Raw genomic sequence first — 22304 nt, 5'->3', positions numbered from 1 at the left:
TTAAACTCCTAGCAGCCTTAAAGAATTTGTACCATATTAAGGCAAAAACTACATTAATAAGTATCAAAGGATAAGCTTACTTTAAAATGAACATTACCCCAAGATGTTCACACCCTCAAGCCATCCTAGGTGTATGTGACTTTCTTCTTTCTGATGAACACAATCGGAGTTATATTAAGAAATATCCTGATGCATCCGAGCTTTATAATGGCAGTGAACGGGAGCAACGAGTTTGAAGCTCAAGAAAGTGCATCCATGCATCATAAACATACTCCACACAGCTCTGGGGGGTTAATAAAGGCCTTCTGAAGCGAAGCGATGCGTTTGTGTAAGAAAAATATCCATATTTAATAAAGTTATAAAGTAAAATATCTAGCTTCCGCCAGACCGCCTTCCGTATTCAACTTATGAAGAAAGTGTAAAACTCTCGCGGTTCAAAACGCTTACGCATCGTCCTACACCTACCTTCCAGCTTATAAAAAAAGCGTAACTGACGCAACTTTTTTCGTAAGTTGAATACAGAAGGTGGTCTGGTGGAAGCTAGATTACTTTATATTAAATATGGATATTTTTCTTACACAAACACACCGTTTCACTTCAGAAGGCCTTTATCAACCCCCGGAGCCGAGTGGAGTACGTTTATGATGGATGGATGCACTTTCTTCAGCTTCTTGAGCTTCCCGTTCACTGCCATTATAAAGCTTGGACACGTCAGGATATTTATTAATATAACTCCGGTCGTGTTCATCAGAAAGAAGAAAGTCATATACACCTAGGCTGGCTTAGGGGTGAGAAAATCTTGGGGTAATTTTCATTTTAAAGTGAACTAATCCTTTAAAGCAATTATTTTATTTTGACCTGTGCACTTGTGAGATACATGTCATGATTTCAAATGTTACTACTACCCCTAACCACATTACCTTGTCTCTTCAGTATTTAATCACTGGCAGTGTTGTGAAACTCCAAAGCAATCATTTTTGTACATTTGAAAAAGGAAATAGGGAGCTTGCTTAGTCATACAGACACAGACCGAATTCCACTGGTCATGTTATGTATGCCTCGCCAGTCACATATAAAGGGCTTGTGATCTATAATAAATCAGAATATAACAGACAAAATATTATGTTTGGAAAGAAATTTCAATCAAATCTAATTTCACATGGTAAAATCTCAGTAATACCTGGCATTGAGAGACAAGCTCAGTGAACAGCAATGACCTAATTTCTGATGTTGCACAGTGAACTGTGTACTGCTGACCTGGCTGGTATTCAAAATTACAGCTCGAAACAAGTTTCAAATAAGTTTCAAATGTTTTATATTATTGTTTATTCTAAATGTAAAGTAATTTCAAACTAATGTCCTCCTTTTTTGGAACAGCATTGCATTGAGCAAGCAAAATCAGCACCAGAAAGTGTGGAGCTACTAATTGGACTGAATTTCAGTGGCAACAAAAGCCCTGGCTAGAAAATTCCAGCCCTGGTTTTACAGGGCCTGCTTTGTTGCTGCAGTGTTTGTTCTCTACTGCTGTGTTAACAGTTATCTTTTCGGTATTGGCCTCTCCCCACCCTTCCACACTGTGCATGAAATGTTCCTCAGCACAAACCCGTCCAGAGCCTCTGTGGCACAGTGCAGGCGATGTTCCGTTCTGCATAGGACACCATCCAGACACCAGGACCGGCCCAGCAGCTGCCTCCCAACCATGTTCCCGCACAGCTTTGATTACAACCAGCCGATGAGAAAGCGCTGAGAGGAAGGAGACATGATGGGACAGCTCCCGGAGGATGTGGTGGGTGGCTTCACCGCAGAGGAACTGGAATGCAAGATCTGCTACTGTGCTTACAGCCTGTCAAGTCGACGGCCCAAGGTTCTTGAGTGCTGCCATTGTCTGTGTGCCAAGTGCCTAGCAAAAATCCTTGATTTAGGCGAATCCTCTCCAAATACAGTGGTATGTCCGTTCTGCCGCTACATCACGGACCTTCCCGGAGAAGTCGTAGATAGTCTACCAGATGAGTATAACTTGGTGTCAGCGCTGCTGTCCTTCCAGGCACGGAAACACCAGAACCTGAATGACACCCAAGGCGAGATTCTCCTCAGTCCCAGACGCCTCAACTCGCTGGTGGGACACTCTGCTTCAGCTTCCCCCACCTCGAATCGTTCCAATTACGTGGTGATCACCATTATGGAGCCTCGGCAGGAGTCTGTTATTTCAGCCCCGGGTAGGGATTACCGCTCTTCCAGTCTGGACTCCATGGCCTCCATTACCAATAGATGGACAGTGTGGAACTGTGCGGCCCTGTTGTGCCAGACCTCAGCGCGCATCCTGGTCTGGCTACTGGGGCTGCTGTACTTCAGCTCACTGCCTCTAGGTGTCTACCTGCTAATCATGCAGCATACCACAACGGGGGTGTTAATGGTCAGTCTGGTACCTGTCAGTCTTCTCATTGTCATGGTGTACGGCCTTTGCCAGTGCCTCTGTCGTGAGTTTTGGGACTGTGTGCCACCATAATGACCAAAGCAATAAGTGTAACTGTTATATTTGATGACTGGATGCGCTAATGGTCCTGCCGGTTTGTGGATTCTCCTGCTCATGGATAAACAATGTAGGCTACAGTGAACTGAAAATACAAACAATAAAAGTGCACAGATTTAATTTAGTATCATACAAATCAACAGTGTTGGGGAAAGTTACTTTTAAAAGTAATGCATTACAATATTGCGTTACTCCCTAAAAAAGTAACTAATTGCGTTACTTAGTTACTTTTTATGAAAAATAATGTGTTACATTACTTTTGCGTTACTTTTTCAAAGACATTGGTTGATAAAGTGAGATTAAATACATAAAGTATATTTGTGGAATTTAATATATCTAATTATTACAGGTTTGCATATATATCTCATATATCATATATATCTAATTATTACAGGATTGCATTTCACTGTTTTTATTCATTTTGAGGAGCACTGAATGTTTACGTGCAAGTGAGATTAGTAAATGCAAGTTTATATTTAGTCTAGAACTACAATAACCATCATGTTCACACTGTGCACACAACACCTCTGCACTTTATTTCTCTCAACATGGGGATAGAGCTGTCAGTCAATGTGAAAAAGTAACTTGTGTTACTTATTTGAAAAAGTAACTTAGATTTTTTGTTGTAAATTGAAAAAGCAATGCGTTACTTTACTAGTTACTTGAAAAAGTATCTGATTACGTAACTCAAGTTACTTGTAATGCATTACCCCCAACACTGCAAATCAATGCCATGTTAGAATACTTAACTGGTATTCACACCAACAAAATGATCCATCATATGTCTGTATATGATTGTTGAATGTGCCTTTTACCTGGAGTGCCTGAAATGGTCAGTTCAATAACTGTAGGCTTACTAATGTACATTTTCTCTGTCTTAATAATTAACATACAATAACTTTTTTTTTTTTTTTTTAAGATTTGCAAGTCATTGGATGTTTGCAATGTAGTTTATTAGTTTGACTTTGCCATTTTTCACCTGAAACACAAATGCATGTGAAGCATGAACATGTCAGAACATGTTTTAAAGAAACATACATGCATATGTTTTTACACTTTGTGACAAATGTATGAATGATTATGAAACATTAATGTTGGAGAATGCACTTTATACAGTTTGTATAAAGTATTTTACATCCCAGGTCAAATGGTAAGACCAAGACATCAGATGCGGCTTTCATTACATGTGTGATTTGTTGCAAAAACTGGAAAATCAAAACATCAAATCATGATTCGTGATAAATTATTACATTCCACTTTTACACATGCAAATGTGAACAATTGTTTGGGAAAGACTATTATTCACATATTTTGTATAGAAATATATATATTTTATATTATTTTTGTAAAACTTTTGATGCTGCCCCAACTAGATTACATGCACTGACCCTGTTAAACCACAAATCTTTTGGACTGTAAAAAAAATAAATAAAATAAAATAAAATACTTTAATTGTTAATTCATGTTGCATGGTCAATGATGTACTTTATGTAAAATAAAGAAGGACTAATGTTTCAATGAAAATCAAAATGGTGTGAGGTTATGTGCGTGCGGCGGCACATAAATAAATAGGCTATGGCTAAAAATGTATACATTCTTTAATGGAATTTTTAAAAAAGCAGTAAAAATATTTGAGGGTTAGATTAAGGGGTAGGGGATATAAAAATATAATTAACTCAATGCAAGTCACTAAAAACTCTCCACTTGAAAATTAAAAGAGGTAAGAGGGTCCTAATCTGCACCACAACTGCATCGTCTCATGATATAAAAACGAAACCTTGTAATTTGTAAGTGTGCATGCATATTCCCATTGTCACAGCCATCTCTACTATCGATAACAAGTCAAGTGAGAATTAGGACATGTTATTGGTAGCTCGAGTCTAGTCATGTACCAAGTCCTCGAGGAAGTATGACTGGACCTTGAGAGAGCCAATCAGATCGCTGTATTTCACACTAACAACAAACAAAAGATCGGGGTTCCCTTCTGCTGCTGTCTTTCTGCTCCTTTTATCCAATTTAGTCTGTCCGATCGGCTGGATGTCGTCTTAAATAACAAGGATCAACTTTCTGGATGTCTGTTATTTTTTTGTAAGCTGCCGTTTCGCTGTATTGGCGTGATTAATTCTCTCTAGCGTCTTGCTAACTCGTATCAGAGAGGCTGTTTGCGGGCTAATCGCAGTTAGCTGGCTGGCTAGCCAGCCGTCAGATCCGAATAAAACAACACCGAAATCTCAGCGGCTCTTCTCCTGCGGTGTCTGACAGTGGTCGCTTTAGTCACTGGACACTGTTAGAAAGCTGTCCAGCTAAACATAGCTGGCAAGCTGTTGGTATCGACGGCAGGAATCGGATCGCGATGTCAGGACCGTCATCGGGCTGTGGGTTTCTGATGTCGGTTGTCGTTCACGGAGACTTGGCTCTCAATGAGCAGGAAAAAGAGCTTAACCAGCGGCTTAGACGCCTTTACCCGGCCGTCAACGAGCAAGAGACCCCGCTGCCCAGATCCTGGAGCCCCAAAGATAAATTCAGTTACATCGGCCTGTCTCAAAACAACCTCCGGGTTCATTACAAAGGTAACCAAGACTAACAGCAGCAGATGAACACAAACACCAAGTTGTTTACCAGCTAAATGTTGAAGGCTTTAGCCAGGTTAGCTCGTGTCAAGTTGCACATCTGATCAGTGATCTTAAAAAGACACTTCTATTAGCTCCTGCGTACTCGTATTGTGTGTAAATCAAACCCATGTTTGTTCACAAAAGCTGCTAAAATCGTGACGGATATGGAGTGATAATCGAGCACGTTAGTCGATATAAATATACGTGTTAACAAGAAACTTTGCTTAGTAATAACTAACTGCTTAGACGACGTGTTTGAATAAAAATAGCCTCCCTTTAGCATTATTTAGCACCATTCCTGAGCAGTCAGCATTGTCTATTAACTGAGCTACTGCTTTTATATGATGTTGTATACTTAACAGTGTGTGTATATAGATATGACATATAGCCTTTGGGAATGAATGATAAAGGTGTTAAGTTTGAAAGTATGAAGTTCGTGTACTGTAGCGATGAGATGGTGGTGAGTTTCAGCAGCGAGCTATAAAGATGCTTCAGTCATTTCCGGAAGCTCCTACTCTATAGAGTTTCACTGCTGAAATGCAGTCATTGTCAGCTCCTTTGACAACATGATCTTTGCACAAAGGCCATGTCTTAATACACACATGCTGATGTAGGTACTGATCGAGCCTGTCGCATAAGCTCTAGCAAGGCCCGTGTGTGTGTTTATCTGCAGAGGCAGGTTTTCTGCCATCGCGAGTAGGAAATGAGCAGATAAAGAAAAGCTGTAATATATGTATAATTTGATAAACATATATTTAGTTATGGAATAAGTTATTTATTTTAATCCAGTGAGGTGTCTGCCATTTCCCTCAGCTGAGTCATAAAGGTAGGCCACAGAATTAATTAGGCCAGTCAGTGTTGACGACAGGTAGGTTTCAGGTAGGCTGCGTTAAATTACCAGTAGGCCAAGATGTCTTAAATGTACAAGCTACATATAAGCTTATGGATTTACTTTAGATACGTTTATGTCTGATTGTCAAGGGTTCAGGACTGAAATGTTACCAAAAGTGACAAAAATGACTCATACATTGTCATATGAAATAAGCCTGACATATGAAATATTAGTCAGAAAAATCAAATATTTTGAAATGGAACAGTTATGTGAATCTTTAGGCAAAATGTAAAATAAAAAATATGCTTATGTGTTTTATGTTTCGTATTATATTTGTAACATCAGGCTTTTAATGGTCAATAAAGTATGATATAGTGAGAATACAGAGCTCACACACACACGTCGGGTTTACTATCTTTGTGGGGACTCTCCATAGATGTAATGGTTTTATACTGTACAAACTGTATATTCTATCTCCTTACACTAACCCTAAACATAAACAAACCCATCACAGAAAACTTTCTGCATTTTTAGATTATCAAAAAAACTCATTCTGTATGATTTATAAGCTTCATGGGACCTCAATTTATGTCCCCATGGTGACATGAGTCCCCATGAGTCAAGTGTGCCTTCAGGTTGAAGTCCCCACCGGGATAGAAAAAGATTCTTACTTATTCCAAAATGTAAATGTAATAGCTTGTAATGTAAATCAGAGATTTATTATAACAGTATAGCAGACTATTTGCATAAAATTATTATAAATATCAGTTGTCATACTATATGTCCCAGGAATATGTCTTTGTAAGATGATATTTAAATGCTTAGATTTATGATCAATGCTTTGGGGGCGAACAGATAATGAAATAATGAGGTACAATGAGGATTGAGAAATGTACAAATAAAATTCCCCAAAAGCCTGTTGTATCATGTTTAATGCATACATTTTTAACATGATTTTTGTAAAAAAAACAAAACAAAAAAAAAAAAACAATGTATGGATAATGAAGTAAACCTAAGTGGCTGAGTGGCTAATTCTGTTCTATTCAGTGCCTGTCTAGTTGTGCGTTAATAATAGGTTAAATGCCTCCTTAGACACTTTAAGGACCTATAGCTTTTAGATATATTTATTTGCTGTCTCAGAGGTGAGCATTGTTAAATATTGCTGCTAAAATGAAGTGGTTTTGATTTAAAAAAAAAAAAAAAAACCAAAACACCAAAATCTAGACTTTAGCATGCTACATATAGTTTGTCATACAATTATTAGTTTTTTTGTGTTCATGTTTTATTTTGTGCATTATTAACAGCTACTTTTGTATTTGATGTAGATTTGGTTTTAGAATTAACTTCCATGTTTGTGTAAAAAATTATTTCAATTAAGTGAATGAGGTGTCAATTTTTAAAGGGGCAAATATTGCCCTTTAATAATGATAAACAATAATTCAATTCTGACACTGGTTTGTTTTTTTGCTAATAAAATTTACAACAAATGTTAATTCCCAAATTTAGAGAAATGTATATTCACATGAAGTAAGCCTTTTTAAATATCAAAGCAAATGGTCAGTTTCTTTTCTGTTGCCAGGCAAAAAGTCATCAGCCTGAAGCGTGCAGCTCTCACAGCAAAACATTGATTATTTTGCTAAGTGTTTTTTTTTTGCCATCATGACCTCTGGCGATGTTATAATATTACAAATGTTCCAGTTCTCCTTGTGAGTGACACTATCCACCTGCAGTTGAAAATTATTGTTTATGTCATCCAGGTCATGGAAAGACCCCGAAAGATGCGGCATCTGTCCGTGCAACTCACCCTATTCCGGCTGCTTGCGGGGTCTATTACTTTGAGGTGAAAATTATCAGTAAAGGACGAGATGGGTATGTGAAGGATTGAGTGTTTTGAGATCACTTTTTGCTGGAAAACTTTAAATGTGCATTCAGTAATTTTTTGTTGATGCGGCAGTGGGCTATATAACGGTCATCTTGGATTTATATTGGCACCTAGTGGCGCAGATGTAGCATTATGTAAAAGTTTTCATTTACTAATGCCTTTGTAGAAATGACCTATTAGAAGTCAGCCATGATTAATTTATTCTATGAGCGAAAATGTCAGCTAATGAGAGGTTTACCGAGATAAAATGATTAGTATGTTCGTTCTGGTCGTGTTATCTAGTCACGTGATCTCAAAATGGCAGCCCCCATAAGGTGACTGGCCTTGCTCCATTCAGGTTTTATTCAGTCTGGGGTTATTATAGTTATATAACTAAAATGAAATTAAACCTATTTTATTTCAGCTAGTTGCCAAAGCAACATTTCTCATGTCGTTTATCTTGATGTGTAAAAATAACTAAAACTGGAAAAAAACAAAACAAAAAAAAAAGACAAAAACACAACAAAATTACTAAAACTGACCTAAACTTAAAATGACTATGGAAAATCTAAAAAATAAAAAAACAATTCAAAATATTAATAAAATGACACTAAAATAACAGACTCATGTAAGTATTATTTTTAACATTTTTCAATCATACTGTTCATTTCTTTAGGGATGAAGCTTTTGTAATTAGGACAAAGTTACTGAGTGCACCTTTAATTTTTAGGGTGACCGATTTTAACATCCTCTAATACAAATTTTACATCAAATAAATGCTGTTTTTTGTGACCAGGTACATGGGGATTGGCCTGTCAGCTCAAGGTGTCAACATGAACAGACTTCCAGGTAAGATGACATTCAGACATTGAGGAGTCACTGGACTTTTATTGCTAGTAACACATTAGCTATGTCATATTTTCAGGTTGTTTGTGTCTAAAGTGTCTAGGACTCCTATTCTGTTTCTGAATCACTAAAGATGGACAGGGTTTGAAGTTTAGATGCAATTAGTGGGCATGTTAACTTGATCCTCCACCTTTTTGACGCTCACAGACACTGGGTGGTTCCTCTGTGAAGCTGCAGCTTGCCAGAGAGATAAGAGTTTAGAACGCTTAGTGCTCTTTCCTTAGTGCTTTTACAGTACATTTTCCCCAAAAACAATAGTATGTGCCCAATGTTCTACCTTTAGGTTGGGACAAACACTCATATGGCTACCATGGCGATGATGGCCACTCCTTCTGCTCTTCTGGCACTGGACAGCCCTATGGTCCCACATTTACAACAGGCGATGTGATTGGCTGCTGTGTGAACCTCATCAACAATACCTGTTTCTACACAAAAAATGGCCACAGTCTAGGTAGTAAACATTTGTTTTGCATATTAAGATTAAATGCCTGTCTTAACTAAACTTATTTGTTCTTTCTTTATTACTGGTGTTTCAATAACGGTATAGCCTCCTCCATCAATTCAGTGGGCTCTTTAACACTACGTATACATTTCTAGGAATAGAATATTTTTCATTTAGGATAATTTAGGACTTTATGGGAAGTTTAAAGCAGTTTTGGCTATTAACACCATGTATGCACACAGTTAAATATTGAATTTGTGTGTAATTTTTTTTTTTCCTTTTCTTTCAGGGATAGCTTTTACAGATTTACCGGTAAGTGTTTTTTTTTTTCTTAATCACCTCTGATATTAAAGTTAAGATTTTGTTGCCATGTTATATCGTACCATATTATACCCTACCATTCAAAAGAGATTTTTTTGAAAAAATGCTCACCAGGGCTGCAATTATTTGATCAAAAATACAGCATAAACAGTAATATTGTGAAATATTATTACAATTTAAAATAACTGTTTTCTATTTTAATCTATTTTAAAATTGAATTTATTCTAGTGATGGCAATGCTAAATTTTCAGCAACCATTGCTCCATATTTTTTTAGTGTCACATGATCCTTCAGGAATCACTTATTATCAATGTTTTGTTGCTTTATATTTTTGAGGATAATTTTTTTTTCAGGATTCAGAAAGTTCAAAAGAGCAGCATTTATTTGAAATGGAAATCTTTTGTAACATTATAAAAGTCTTTACTGTCACTTTTGCTGAATAAAAGTATTAATTTCTTTAAAAAAAAATCTTGCTAGCCCCAAACTTTTGAAACGGTATTGTATATTTTGTGGTAAATAATATTATGTTTTATTTAGTGTATCCTATGATAGTTTAATCAGATAAATATACAGTATCTCACAGAAGTGAGTACACCCCTTACATTTTTGTAAATATTTTATTATATCTTTTCATGTAACAACACTGAAGAAATGACACTTTGCTACAATGTAAAGTAGTGAGTGTACAGCTTGTATAACAGTGTAAATTTGCTGTCCCCTCAAATAACTCAACACACAGCCATTAATGTCTAAACTGCTGGCCACAAAAGTGAGTACACCCCTAAGTGAAAATGTCCAAATTGGGCCCAAAGTGTCAATATTTTGTGTGGCCACCATTATTTTCCAGCACTGCCTTAACCCTCTTGGGCATGAAGTTCATCAGAGCTTCACAGGTTGCCACTGGAGTCCTTTTCCACTCCTCCATGACGACATCACGGAGCTGGTGGATGTTAGAGACCTTGCGCTCCTCCACCTTCCATTTGAGGATGCCCCACAGATGCTCAATAGGGTTTAGGTCTGGAGACATGCTTTGCCAGTCCATCACCTTTGCCCTCAGCTTCTTTAGCAAGGCAGTGGTCGTCTTGGAGGTGTGTTTGGGGTCATTATCATGTTGGAATACTGCTCTGCGGCCCAGTCTCCGAAGGGAGGGGATCATGCTCTGCTTCAGTATGTCACAGTACATGTTGGCATTCATGGTTCCCTCAATGAACTGTAGCTCCCCAGTGCCGGCAGCACTCATGCAGCCCCAGACCATGACACTCCCACCACCATGCTTGACTGTAGGCAAGACACACTTGTCTTTGTACTCCTCACCTGGTTGCCGCCACACACACTTGACACCATCTGAACCAAATAAGTTTATCTTGGTCTCATCAGACCACAGGGCATGGTTCCAGTAATCCATGTCCTTAGTCTGCTTGTCTTCAGCAAACTGTCTCTGGGCTTTCTTGTGCATCATCTTTAGAAGAGGCTTCCTTCTGGGACGACAGCCTTGCAGACCAATTTGATGCAGTGTGTGGCGTACGGTCTGAGCACTGACAGGCTGACCCCCCACCCCTTCAACCTCTGCAGCAATGCTGGCAGCACTCATACGTCTATTTCCCAAACACAACCTCTGGATATGACGCTGAGCACATGCACTCAACTTCTTTGGTCGACCTTGGCGAGGCCTGTTCTGAGTGGAACCTGTCCTGTTAAACCGCTGTATGGTCTTGGCCACCGTGCTGCAGCTCAGTTTCAGGGTCTTGGCAATCTTCTTATAGCCTACGCCATCTTTATGTAGAGCATTTGTTGCTTTATGTAGAGCAACAAATCTTTTTTTCAGATCCTCAGAGAGTTCTTTGCCATGAGGTGCCATGTTGAACTTCCAGTGACCAGTATGAGAGAGTGAGAGCGATAACACCAAATTTATCACACCTGAGACCTTGTAACACTAATGAGTCACATGACACCGGGGAGAGAAAATGGCTAATTGGGCCCAATTTGGACATTTTCACTTAGGGGTGTACTCACTTTTGTGGCCAGCAGTTTAGACTTTAATGGCTGTGTGTTGAGTTATTTTGAGGGGACAGCAAATTTACACTGTTATACAAGCTGTACACTCACTACTTTACATTGTAGCAAAGTGTCATTTCTTCAGTGTTGTCACATGAAAAGATATAATAAAATATTTACAAAAATGTGAGGGGTGTACTCACTTCTGTGAGATACTGTATCTGGTTTACATTCCAAAATATGCACATATGTTTTATGAAAATATCAAGTCACATCATTTATAGCTTTACAGATTTGTTTTTGTCTTCTCTGCCTGAAGGTCATGTGGTTATTGATCATTTGTATATACATTTTTTTACTATTGTAATAATCTTCCATTTTTAGATGTTGTAGAGGAAGCCTTTTGCTATTGTTTTGTCTTTCCTTCCTTTCTTCATCATACAAGATGTTTGGACTGACAACCCCTAAGCATTTCTATCGCTGAATGAACAGAGGCCTGTTTGGGGCTAAAACAATAATCCATTGAGCAGAAAACACCGTTGGCTGGTGACCAGCATTCATGTTACTCTGAGTACTTCTGTGAAGTATGTCAGTTCAGCAGCCCTGACCTTTCTCTCTATTGGACCATGAGCAGAGACCCTCTCAGAGTTATTCTCCACAAAGCATCACAAAATGATTAATATGTGCCTGCCCCCTGACCTGACCGAGAAGCAACCTTTGAATTATTAGGTTTTACACACAATCCCGGATAGGACACTCAAGACTCACACATTCATTTTACCAATCAGGAGAAAATTCACCAAAGTGTTCATGTTGTCAGGATCCATTGTCCATTAAACATATTTTGCTGGACAGTAATACTTCTACCCCTTTAAGGAACTTGTTTTATTCTGTTGATACCTTTTGAAAAGCCAAGTAAATTCAAATTGAGTCCTAAGGTTTTTAGAAAAAAATAATCTTAAACATCTTTAGTTGTATTTTCGAATAACTAAACCTGGCTTTCACCATGAACATAACCATAGAAACTGGCAAGGCGTTGAAAAAGGAAAGAAAAAATTTTAGTTTTGATTTGTAATCCGATTAAAATCTGATGTTTTTTCTAATCCGTCTCAGTTTGAATGCCTGTGATACACATGAACCAAGGCACATTTTCAAGTCAAGACAAATTTACTTGTATAGTGCTTTTCACAATACACCTTGTTTCAGGGGAGCTTTACAGAAAATCATGATGTTAATGTTTAAAAAAAAATCCTAATATCTAATATCATGCCTTTTATAGTCGCTTTTAGCAGATTAGAGATGGTCGATAATATAGTTTACATTTTGTGATGATACACAAGCAATCAAGCAGAGATTCGCATTTTCCAGTTTTCCATCATCTCTTTCAAGCTACTCTCAGTTGTTTTATCAGAAACCTCTGAAGACTTTCAGAAAGACTTTTGACATTGTGCTTACATTTACATCATTAACAAAAAGTAAAATTAAGTGATCCAGATTTAGTAAAATGTGCTTTTTTTGCTTTCAGCCCAACCTGTATCCCACAGTGGGTCTACAGACCCCAGGGGAGGTCGTGGACGCCAATTTTGGGCAGCATCCCTTTGTCTTTGATATCGAGGATTATATGCGTGAATGGAGAACCAAGATCCAAGCCCAGATTGACCGCTTCCCCATTGGGGAAAGAGAAGGAGAATGGCAGGCCATGATTCAGAAGTGAGTACTTTTGATTTGGAGTATTTTTTTATAATGTGTTGACATCAACACAGTTACCAGTGTCTGGTTTTCAGAACCTTTGAAATGAAATGAATGTATGCGCTAGTGGCACATACTATCTCCATTTCTCTTTCTGACTTATTTGCTTTCTTCTCTCTTTCCAGAATGGTGGCCTCCTATCTGGTTCACCACAGCTACTGTGCCACCGCGGAGGCCTTTGCCAAATCAACTGACCAGGCCGTTCATGAGGAACTCGCTTCTATCAAAAATAGACAGAGTGAGTTTCCCCAGTCAATACAAGTAGGCTGTTCAGACTCTTGTCGGGCCATTTGGGTCTGTCTGATTAAGATCAACAAAAAACAAATTAACTCTATTTACTTTCTAAAAGGTGCACTATGTATCTTTTTTGTTCAAAATTACAAAATTTTTAGAGTCAATATACCATCAATCCTTCTTCCAAAATGTATTTTTTTTTTTTTTTTGTCTTACCCTGATTCACGATGGTAAGCCCATTAAAAGTGTTTATATTTTAGACTGACAAGATGCTTTTTGCTCCGGCTACTTTGATGAATGTGGGTGTGGCATCAGTTAGTTGTCACAACAAGCGAGAAAGGTTGACATGGATCAGATAAATCTCGAACCTCCGGGGAATCACACGTTTTAAAAAACCCGCCGAACTCTTGCAAAAGGAGAATATGACAGAGCTCGTAATAAAACAAGAATCAACATTGGCTTGACTTTTCGGAGGTGGCGAGAAATGAGGGATTTAAAATGTTGTAAAGCGTCACGGAGATGCCTTTTTTATTACTCAACAGGTGAGTAAGGTATTTTGTAGAACAGATAGGTTGCCATATGTAGCTCTAACAGAGTTCATTGTAAAGCATTATCTAATGTGAAGGGTCATTTCATTATGGTTGTTTTAGCGCTGTGCTGGAATTTATTTTCAAGGAAGTAGCCTGTCTATTAATGGGCTACATTAATGTCTTCAGCAAATCAGCTTGAGATCTAAACTGGTTATAAGCCTAGTACTGAATATTTCATGAGAGGAAGGATAACTATATTCATCCGCACAGTCACGCAGAGACGAAGCACAACCAAAACAATGCTCTTCCGCAAAATGCACGCAGTTGTTGCTGTTGCTGTCTCCGTTTCCATCACAGTCTAAAGTACCATGAAGATTAGGCAAATTAGTCCGGTAACGTAGGACTGCGCACGACTTTCCAGTTTCCACTGGATTTCATCCTCCACATATAAGCTTAATAAAGCCTAACCTCGTTGTCGGGCCATCTGTCATGTTTTTAAACTCCATTGTTGATTTGAATAGTAAACAACTCTTACTGCACGCACCGCAACAGACTTTTAAAAATGGTGGTTGAAATAAAATGCTGCATGAACTCAACCAATCAGCATGTTCAGCGCCCCAGTCCCACTCCCGAAAGTTCCTGAACTTTGAAAAAGTACTACCTCATGAGCAGGGACTTTCTGAGAGGGAAATTTTTACCCAGAACTTAATTTAGACCCAGGTCCCTGCGGTCGAGTACCACTCCAAAGTTCTGAGTTCCTGAGGAAAGTTCCTGCGGTGGAAATGCGGCTATAGTGTACCTTTAATAATAGTTCCTGGTCTAATTCTGAACGATTCATTAATGCATGCTTTCAAGGGCAAACTCAATGCGGAGTAATGACCTCATGATTGTGATTGCAGAGATCCAGAAGCTGGTCCTGTCCGGCAGAATGGGAGAGGCTATAGAGACCACTCAACAACTTTATCCCAGCCTGTTAGAGAGAAACCCAGACCTCCTCTTCATGTTGAAGTGAGTGTGATTTGTGCAGTTTTACAAGAACGGACACATCTCCAGTGAAGATGATGTACTTGATGGATCTATCTGTCATTCCAGAGTCAGGCAGTTCATTGAGATGGTGAATGGCACTGACAGTGAGGTCAGGTGTCTCGGTGGGAGGAGCCCTAAGTCACAGGATAGTTACCCAGGCTCCCCTCGCCTCTTCAACAGCCCTGTTCACAAAGCCAGCAGCTCCCAGGCCTACCAGACAGGCATGTGCACTACATACACACTTAAAAGATTTATACTCTGTCTTCTGATATCTTCAGCCAGCATGGGTGAAAAATATCTTACCAAAAATATTGTACGAAATGTAATCTTCATTGAAAGAGCTGTGTAATTTTTAGTGTAAAAACACTAAAAATAAAGACATTAAACTGACATCATATATTACAAAAGTATCAGCGGTACAAATCAGCTTAGATAGAAGGGCCTTGTTGTGGACATAGGGGTACTTTGGTATCAAAAAATCATTTTCAAATCTAGCCTAAACTTAGACCAGAATGACCCATTGATCATTAATAGGAGACATTATCGCTGATCATTTGTTTTTCCATCTGTCTCCAGGTTTTGATAGTAATTACTGTAATGGAGTTTCATCAAGTAAAGGCCACACCTCAACCCACAGTCACAAGTCTTGTCCCCCTACCCTGCCAAGTCCCGAGCTTGGTGTCCTGAATGGCAGTCGGGGCCAGCAGACCAACGTGAGGTATGTAATAATAATAGCCTTCTGTCTGTACCGTCTTGACTTCTTTGCTTGCTTTCATCACTTTCGCTTTTATTCTCATGCACTGACTCCTTCGACAGCCAATCAGAGTTCTCTCTCACCGACAGCCCAAAAAAAACACAGTGTCCGACTAGAGCCAAAAAACTAAGCCAACCGATGCTCAGAAACAGCACAACATTACCTGACGCCATAACATTTTTCTTTTCTTTTTCGCAATTTTATTACCGAAGGGCAAATTATTTAAGAACATAAGTGTACAGCACAGAATAAGCCTGTTATCTCCTGTTGACTCTTTCTAGCAGTACTGAGGTGGAGATGGAGGTTGATCACTTCTCAAACGGAGTGTCTGAATCCTCTTCAAATGGATTTCTGAATGGCAGCTCTACACATGGGACAGAGCTGGAGGATTGTGATGCAGATATGGGTGAGCTGATCAATTGGGTTTAGTCTTTTTGTTAAATTCCTGTGTATCTGCAATGAGATTTGTTGTAAAAGGTCAATGTCCACCCCCACCCCATGTGATCTGTATTACAAATCTAATCATTTGGTCAGTTATGTTATGCAAATGAATCCAGTTCGCCATTTTAAATGGATTAAATGCTTTGTGCACAGAAGTGGAAAGCGCTCAGTCTAAGAGGCAGTTGTGCGGTGGGAGCCAGGCAGCCATCGAGAGGATGATCCAGTTCGGCCGAGAGCTACAGAGCATGAGCGAACACTTGCGCCGTGAGCGGGGAAAAAACTCAGCCAATAAGAAGATGCTCAAGGTACTGCCATCAATACAGACTTGTTCTGTACTGTAGGTGCTGTTTGTAACTAATCACATTTATGATTTAAATGGTGTTTAAAAAAACACAATATAAAGTGTCTTTTTTGTTATGGTGGTAATGACCAGTAAACATGGAGATGTATGTATATCGTCGCTGTCTGGCAGAAACCTTGTAAGTCTTACGGGTTTGGAATGACATCAGGGTGAGCAATCAATGCCAGAAACTTAATTCCCGGGTGAACTAACCTCTTAATAAATGCTTTAAAAATATATTGCTCATTGTTAGTTCATTCTAGCCAATCATTAACTACTCTAAACAAATGAGACCTTATTGTAAAGTGATATTGTAAGGGTTTTTAATGACATGAGGGTGAGAAAACTGTATAATATTCCTTAAATGCTTGTAACTTAGTGGCACTGAAAAGTTAATTAACAGCATCATGTTTGACTAGCTACAGCCTACAGCTTTCTTCTTCGTGATAAATATTAAATACTACAAATAAAATGACGAGAACAGCAATAATAACAGTAACAGAACAATAAAAAAGTATATCAGTTTCTTTGGCTGACACGGTAAAAAGTGGCACAGTCATAAACACTGTTTTTTTAAATAAACACGGTGTTGTCAAAGTTAATATTGTGGCTTTATATATATGGTTGGACACTTGAAAGTGTCATTATATTATCAACATTTGACCAGAATCAAGCTCAAATGGTGTTACAAGATTTTTGACCAGTGAATTTTGGAAAATTTGAGAAATGTGATTTGACCGTTGTTAGAACAGCCGCATCTGAGGATCTAAGTGCATCGCATTATGTTTTCATCAAGTTACAGGTTATAAAGTTTGTTGTAGCTATGTGGGCGCTCAGTTTTTTGTCATTTGACCAAGATCTCATATTATAAAAGATGAGGTGCTACGCACAGGCTATTTAAGATAGTATTGGCTATGACTCAATGACAAATGCTTGACTAAGACACTATTCTCCACTTCTCAAATACATAAAACATTATCTTTATATATATATATATATATATATATATATATATATATATATATATATATATATATATATATATATGTGTTCCTTGAGGAAAGAAAACACTGTACTTATTAAAAGAACCAGTTATTTATTTACTCTTGAATTGCAACAGCAGAGGCGGTCCAAAATGCATGCAACACTTTATTCACGATAAACGCGGGTGGAGTTATGAGGTTTCATTGGTTAAAATTTTGTAAAGCCCACAGACAGACATAAAGGGTGACCAATAGTAATGATTTCTGAGGAAAAAAGAATATGACAAATATGGTTTCTGCCCGACATCAACGATATTTATGTTTTATGGTAAAGCCTCTTACGGTCTTCATTCTTGCAGGATGCATTCAGTTTGCTGGCATATTCAGATCCATGGAACAGCCCCGTTGGCTACCAGCTAGACTCCATCCAGAGAGAACCTGTCTGCTCTACACTCAACAGTGCAATATTAGGTACAGCATCAGTCTTCTTACCACCTTTGATTAAATCAGAACAATTAAATACCACCTAGGCACCACAATGATCCCTCTTGCAGCACTGAGCAAATCTCTTTAAGCTCAGAATTGAGCAAGTGAAAAAGCCTAAGTGAGCATTTTTGATTTTTTTTTTTTGGATAAAAATCAATACCTCTGTAGTTCAGATAAGCCATGGTGCTGCAGGACACTTTGGAAGTGTCACCTCACATATCATAAGCACACACCATATTAATATTTTGCATGGATTACTATGTAATTGCACATGTTGGTATGCAATTATTGCAATACAATTTAAACACAATAATATGAAATACATTTTTGTTTCTTTTGGTCAGGCTCATACAATATTGATATCATGCTTAAAACTGCATCTTGTGTATCTGAGCCAAAAAAGCCTTCTTTTCCTGAAACTAAGCGTCTAGATGCTTATTGTCAGGAAAAACAGGATAATATTTCCAGTATTTTGTTGATCGCTTGTTTTTTGCTGCTCTTTTAAAATTGTGCTGATCAGTGCGGCTTGAGAACTTTTTTCACCTTGCCAGCCTATGATATGCATTTGAGTATTAGTTTATATTTAATTGGTGTAGACTTCCATTTAAAAGTTGGGGGGGGGGGATTTATTTTTATGGTTTTGAAAGAAGTCTCTTATGCTCCGCAAGGCTGCATTTACTTGATTGAAAAATACAGTAAAAACATTAATATTGTGAAATATTATTACAATTTAAAACATCTGCTTTCTATTTGAACATAATTTAAAATGTAATTTATTCCTGTGATGGCAAAGCTGAATTTTCAGCATCATTACTCCAGTCTTCAGTGTCACATGATCCTTCAGAAATCATTCTAATATGATTTGGTGCTTAAGAAACATTTCTTATTATCGTCAATGCTGAAAACAGTTGTGCTGTCTAATGTTTTGAAAACCTTGATACTTTTATTTTCAGTATTCTTTAAAGTACATATTTGAAATAGAAATCTTTTTTAACGTTATAAATCTTTTTCTCACTTTTGATCAATTATTTGAACAGTATTAAAGGGATAGTTCACCCAAAAATGAAAATTTTGTCACTTACTCACCCTCAAGTTGTTCCAAACCTGTATGAATTTCATTCTGTTGAACACAAAACAAGATATTTAAAAAAAAAAGTTGATAACCAGACAGTTGACGGTAGCCATTGACTTCCATAGTATTTTTTTTACCACTATGGAAGTCAATGGCTACTGTCAACAGTCTGGTTACCAACTTTCTTAAAAATATCTTCTTTTGTGTTCAGCAGTAAAAAGAAACTCATCCAGGTTTGGAACAAATTGAGGGTGAGTAAATGATGGCAATTTTCATTTTTGGATGAATTATCCCTTCAGTTTCTTTTTAAAAAACTTGAACTGTGGTGTATATTATTGTTTTCATTTCAGCATTCAATGTTTTTTTTTTCTCATGCAGAGACTCATAACCTGCCAAAGCAGCCTCCCTTGGCGCTCGCCGTCGGCCAGGCAGCTCAGTGTCTGTCCCTCATGGCTCGCACGGGCAGCGGATCCTGCGCCTTTGCATCAGTGGATGATTACCTGCACTAACCCCTGGACAATCATCCCTATAAATGACCACGTGAAAGAGGCCCACATCATCCCAGTCCATCCCAGACTCCCAAAAAAAAAAAAACTGGGGCCAGCTTTGGCCTGATGTACTGAGCCTTCACATGGCCAGACCCATCCTGGCTCTCTGACAAGACTGGATCCTCCTCACTCGGGCCTAAACTGGGCCTAAAGACACATTAGGAAGAGGGGTCCTTAGAAGTCAGATAAAATCCCCAATCATTATGGTCTTCTTTATTTTTTTTTTTCCTTTTGTCTTTTTTTATTTTGGGGGAGGGGAGGAGGTGTTGGGTGGGGGGTGCAGCAGGCTCTGATTGTTTGTTTCCTAATTTACAAGGCATGAGGAAAATTATTATGACATAATTAATGTTATTATCAGTAAACTTGCATATAAGATATATTTGTTCTTGGTTGAAAGCTGGCAGAGTGAGCGAGACCGAATAACTAAGGTCCCACTGCAGCAACACCCTGCTATTTTCAGGTCTCAGCTTGTGTACTTTACCATTTAAAAAAAAAAAAAAAAAGAAAAAAGAAAAAATATTGAAATTATATTAACACGAGGAGTGGAACATTTAGTTATCTTACAGTAAAAAAATTAAAACCGAGAAAACCTAACACTGCTGGAGTCATCCTTAGTGGTGGTATTTAGTATAGAGCGTTAGTGTGAGCTGTATGAGTTATGCCCTTTTTTTTGTGCAAGCGCACCCTCCCTCTGCCAACTGCACAGCAGGATTGATGCAATGTTTGGACACTTTGATTTGTAATTGTATTGATGTCTATGGTCTTTTCATCCACCCAATCCCTTACTTCATCTTTTAAAAAAATCCGTATTCAGGCGTTCTCTCATCATCGTTGCCTGCACTGTGTTTTTGTGCAGTTTGGATGTGCGACAGGAACATGGTGAAGTTAAGGTCATATCCAGTCTCTGAGAGGCAAGCCTGCTCCATTGTTTTTTCTCCTCTTGTTTACCAGTCAGTCCCTCAGACCATCAGTACTTTTAAAACAAGGAGAATGGTACAGTATTGTCATCAACACTGTCTTATCATTTTCAGTAATAAAACATAAATACCCAGTTGAACGAGATATACCAGTTTGTGTTTTGACACATTTCAGTGATTGTTCAGATGTTCAGTGAGTAACAAATATGCAAATATAGCTGTTGCAATTGACTGGGCTCCATCGCTTTAGGCCTTTTAAGCACATGCGTAAAAAGGTATTGTTTTATTTAGCAAGCCTGTAACCACCTAGATCATAGATGGAAAACACCATTTACAGCCAAAACAGGTAATTTACTAAGGAAACATGTCTTAAAGCTTTTTAACAGTTATCGAGGTTGCGCCGAAAACTTAGGACTAGTTCGTGAAAGTAGGCTTTTGAAATAATCTCCAATATTTAACAAACTGTTCAATTGACAGCGGCAGTCCTAGAAGTTGCTCCGAATGAGATATTCTACCATATGGTATGAATGTTGTTGGCATGTGGGAAAGAAATCATGTGATATACAATCCTGTACGCATGTGAAAGAAAAAACGCTAAGGTGTGCCCCCGGTGGTCGTGTTTTTCGAGATGCGCTAATGTCCTCGTAGACAATCGCGCCAACTTGGACAACGACACTGCATGCCAGTTTTCAAGTCGGACTGACTATTGCGTAGCTATAGCTGTTTTCGTGTATTTTTTTTTTTTTTTTCATTTTATAGCGCCACCAAGTAGCCAGACGCTGCATTCTTTTTCACGCGAGCACAGACTGATCCCGTACATAGGTGTCCCGAGTTTGGTGAAATTATCTCATTCCATTCAAGAGGGATAGCCGTTTTAATAAAAGTGGCCATGCCCACTTTGAACGTTTTGGCGTCCCGTCGCGGACTTGAATTGAACTTTCGACTTCTTTTAGATAATTATTGACGATCAGATTCCAGGGAATCTTTCTGCACTGGTTTGGTTCCGATCGGGTGAAAAACCTAGGACTAGTTCGCGAAAGTATGTTTTTGAAATAATGTCCAATATTTAACAAACTATTCGATTGACAGCGGTGGGTCTAGAGGCAAATTTGCTCTGAATGAGGAGTTCTACCATGTCGTGGGCATGTGTGAAAGAAATCGTGTGATATACAATCCTGTACGCATGTGAAAAAACCGCTAAGGTGCACCCTGGTGGCCGATTTCTTTCACATTTCTCACAGGCCTCTAGTCAAACAGGCCCAGCGAATGTCATTTCGATCAACCTTTGTTCGATAGCCGCTCGAACTTAATTGGCTGTCGGAGGTTGTGTTTTTCGAGATACGCTAATGTCCTTGTAGACAATTGCGCCACATTGGACAAAGACGCTGCATGCCAGTTTTCAAGTCAATCGAGCTGACTGTTGCGTAGCTATTTTTTTTTTTTTTAGCACCACCAAGTGGCCAGTCGCTGCATTCTTTTTCACGCGACCACAGACTGATCCCGTATATAGGTGTCCCGAGCACAAGTTGCCAAGTCTGTGGTTTTCCCGTGGAATTGGGCTACTTTAACACTGTTGCTGCAGATTGTTTTTCATATCCGCTAGTTGAAGCGACCCCAAATAACATGATATTTAGCCCCTCAAATGCGGGGGGAGCTCCGCCAAAAGGTAGATTTTATCCCCCGGAACGCAATTTTTACTGGGGGACCCCCTCTGAAATGTGATTA

General features: G+C 38.5%; 2 protein-coding genes across 4 annotated transcripts; both read left to right on the top strand.

The window, feature by feature from the left end:
- Positions 1-1403: 1403 nt before the first annotated feature.
- Positions 1404-4322, top strand: rnf182 (ring finger protein 182). The gene has a single exon (XM_051915764.1). It carries the CDS (start codon positions 1760-1762, stop codon positions 2504-2506), a length of 747 nt encoding a protein of 248 aa, XP_051771724.1. The 5' UTR covers positions 1404-1759; the 3' UTR covers positions 2507-4322.
- Positions 4323-4466: 144 nt separating this feature from the next.
- ranbp9 (RAN binding protein 9) lies at positions 4467-20724 on the top strand. Of its 3 annotated transcripts, none has more exons than XM_051915728.1 (14): positions 4467-5100; positions 7732-7843; positions 8632-8684; positions 9025-9192; positions 9473-9495; positions 13025-13209; positions 13374-13486; positions 14912-15020; positions 15105-15259; positions 15615-15756; positions 16077-16198; positions 16387-16538; positions 17916-18027; positions 19493-20724. In XM_051915728.1, exons 1-14 carry the CDS (start codon positions 4884-4886, stop codon positions 19621-19623), a joined length of 1794 nt encoding a protein of 597 aa, XP_051771688.1. In that variant the 5' UTR covers positions 4467-4883; the 3' UTR covers positions 19624-20724. The 3 variants fall into 3 exon arrangements, with proteins under 3 accessions (XP_051771688.1, XP_051771682.1, XP_051771696.1); XM_051915722.1 differs by having other exon boundaries at positions 16074-16198; XM_051915736.1 differs by lacking the exon at positions 7732-7843 and having other exon boundaries at positions 5005-5100; positions 16074-16198.
- Positions 20725-22304: the final 1580 nt, after the last annotated feature.

Source organism: Ctenopharyngodon idella, chromosome 2 (genome assembly GCF_019924925.1).
Source record: "Ctenopharyngodon idella isolate HZGC_01 chromosome 2, HZGC01, whole genome shotgun sequence".
Classification (NCBI taxonomy): domain Eukaryota; kingdom Metazoa; phylum Chordata; class Actinopteri; order Cypriniformes; family Xenocyprididae; genus Ctenopharyngodon; species Ctenopharyngodon idella.
Note: the sequence above shows the minus strand (reverse complement) of the source record. Positions and strands in the feature narration are given on the sequence as shown.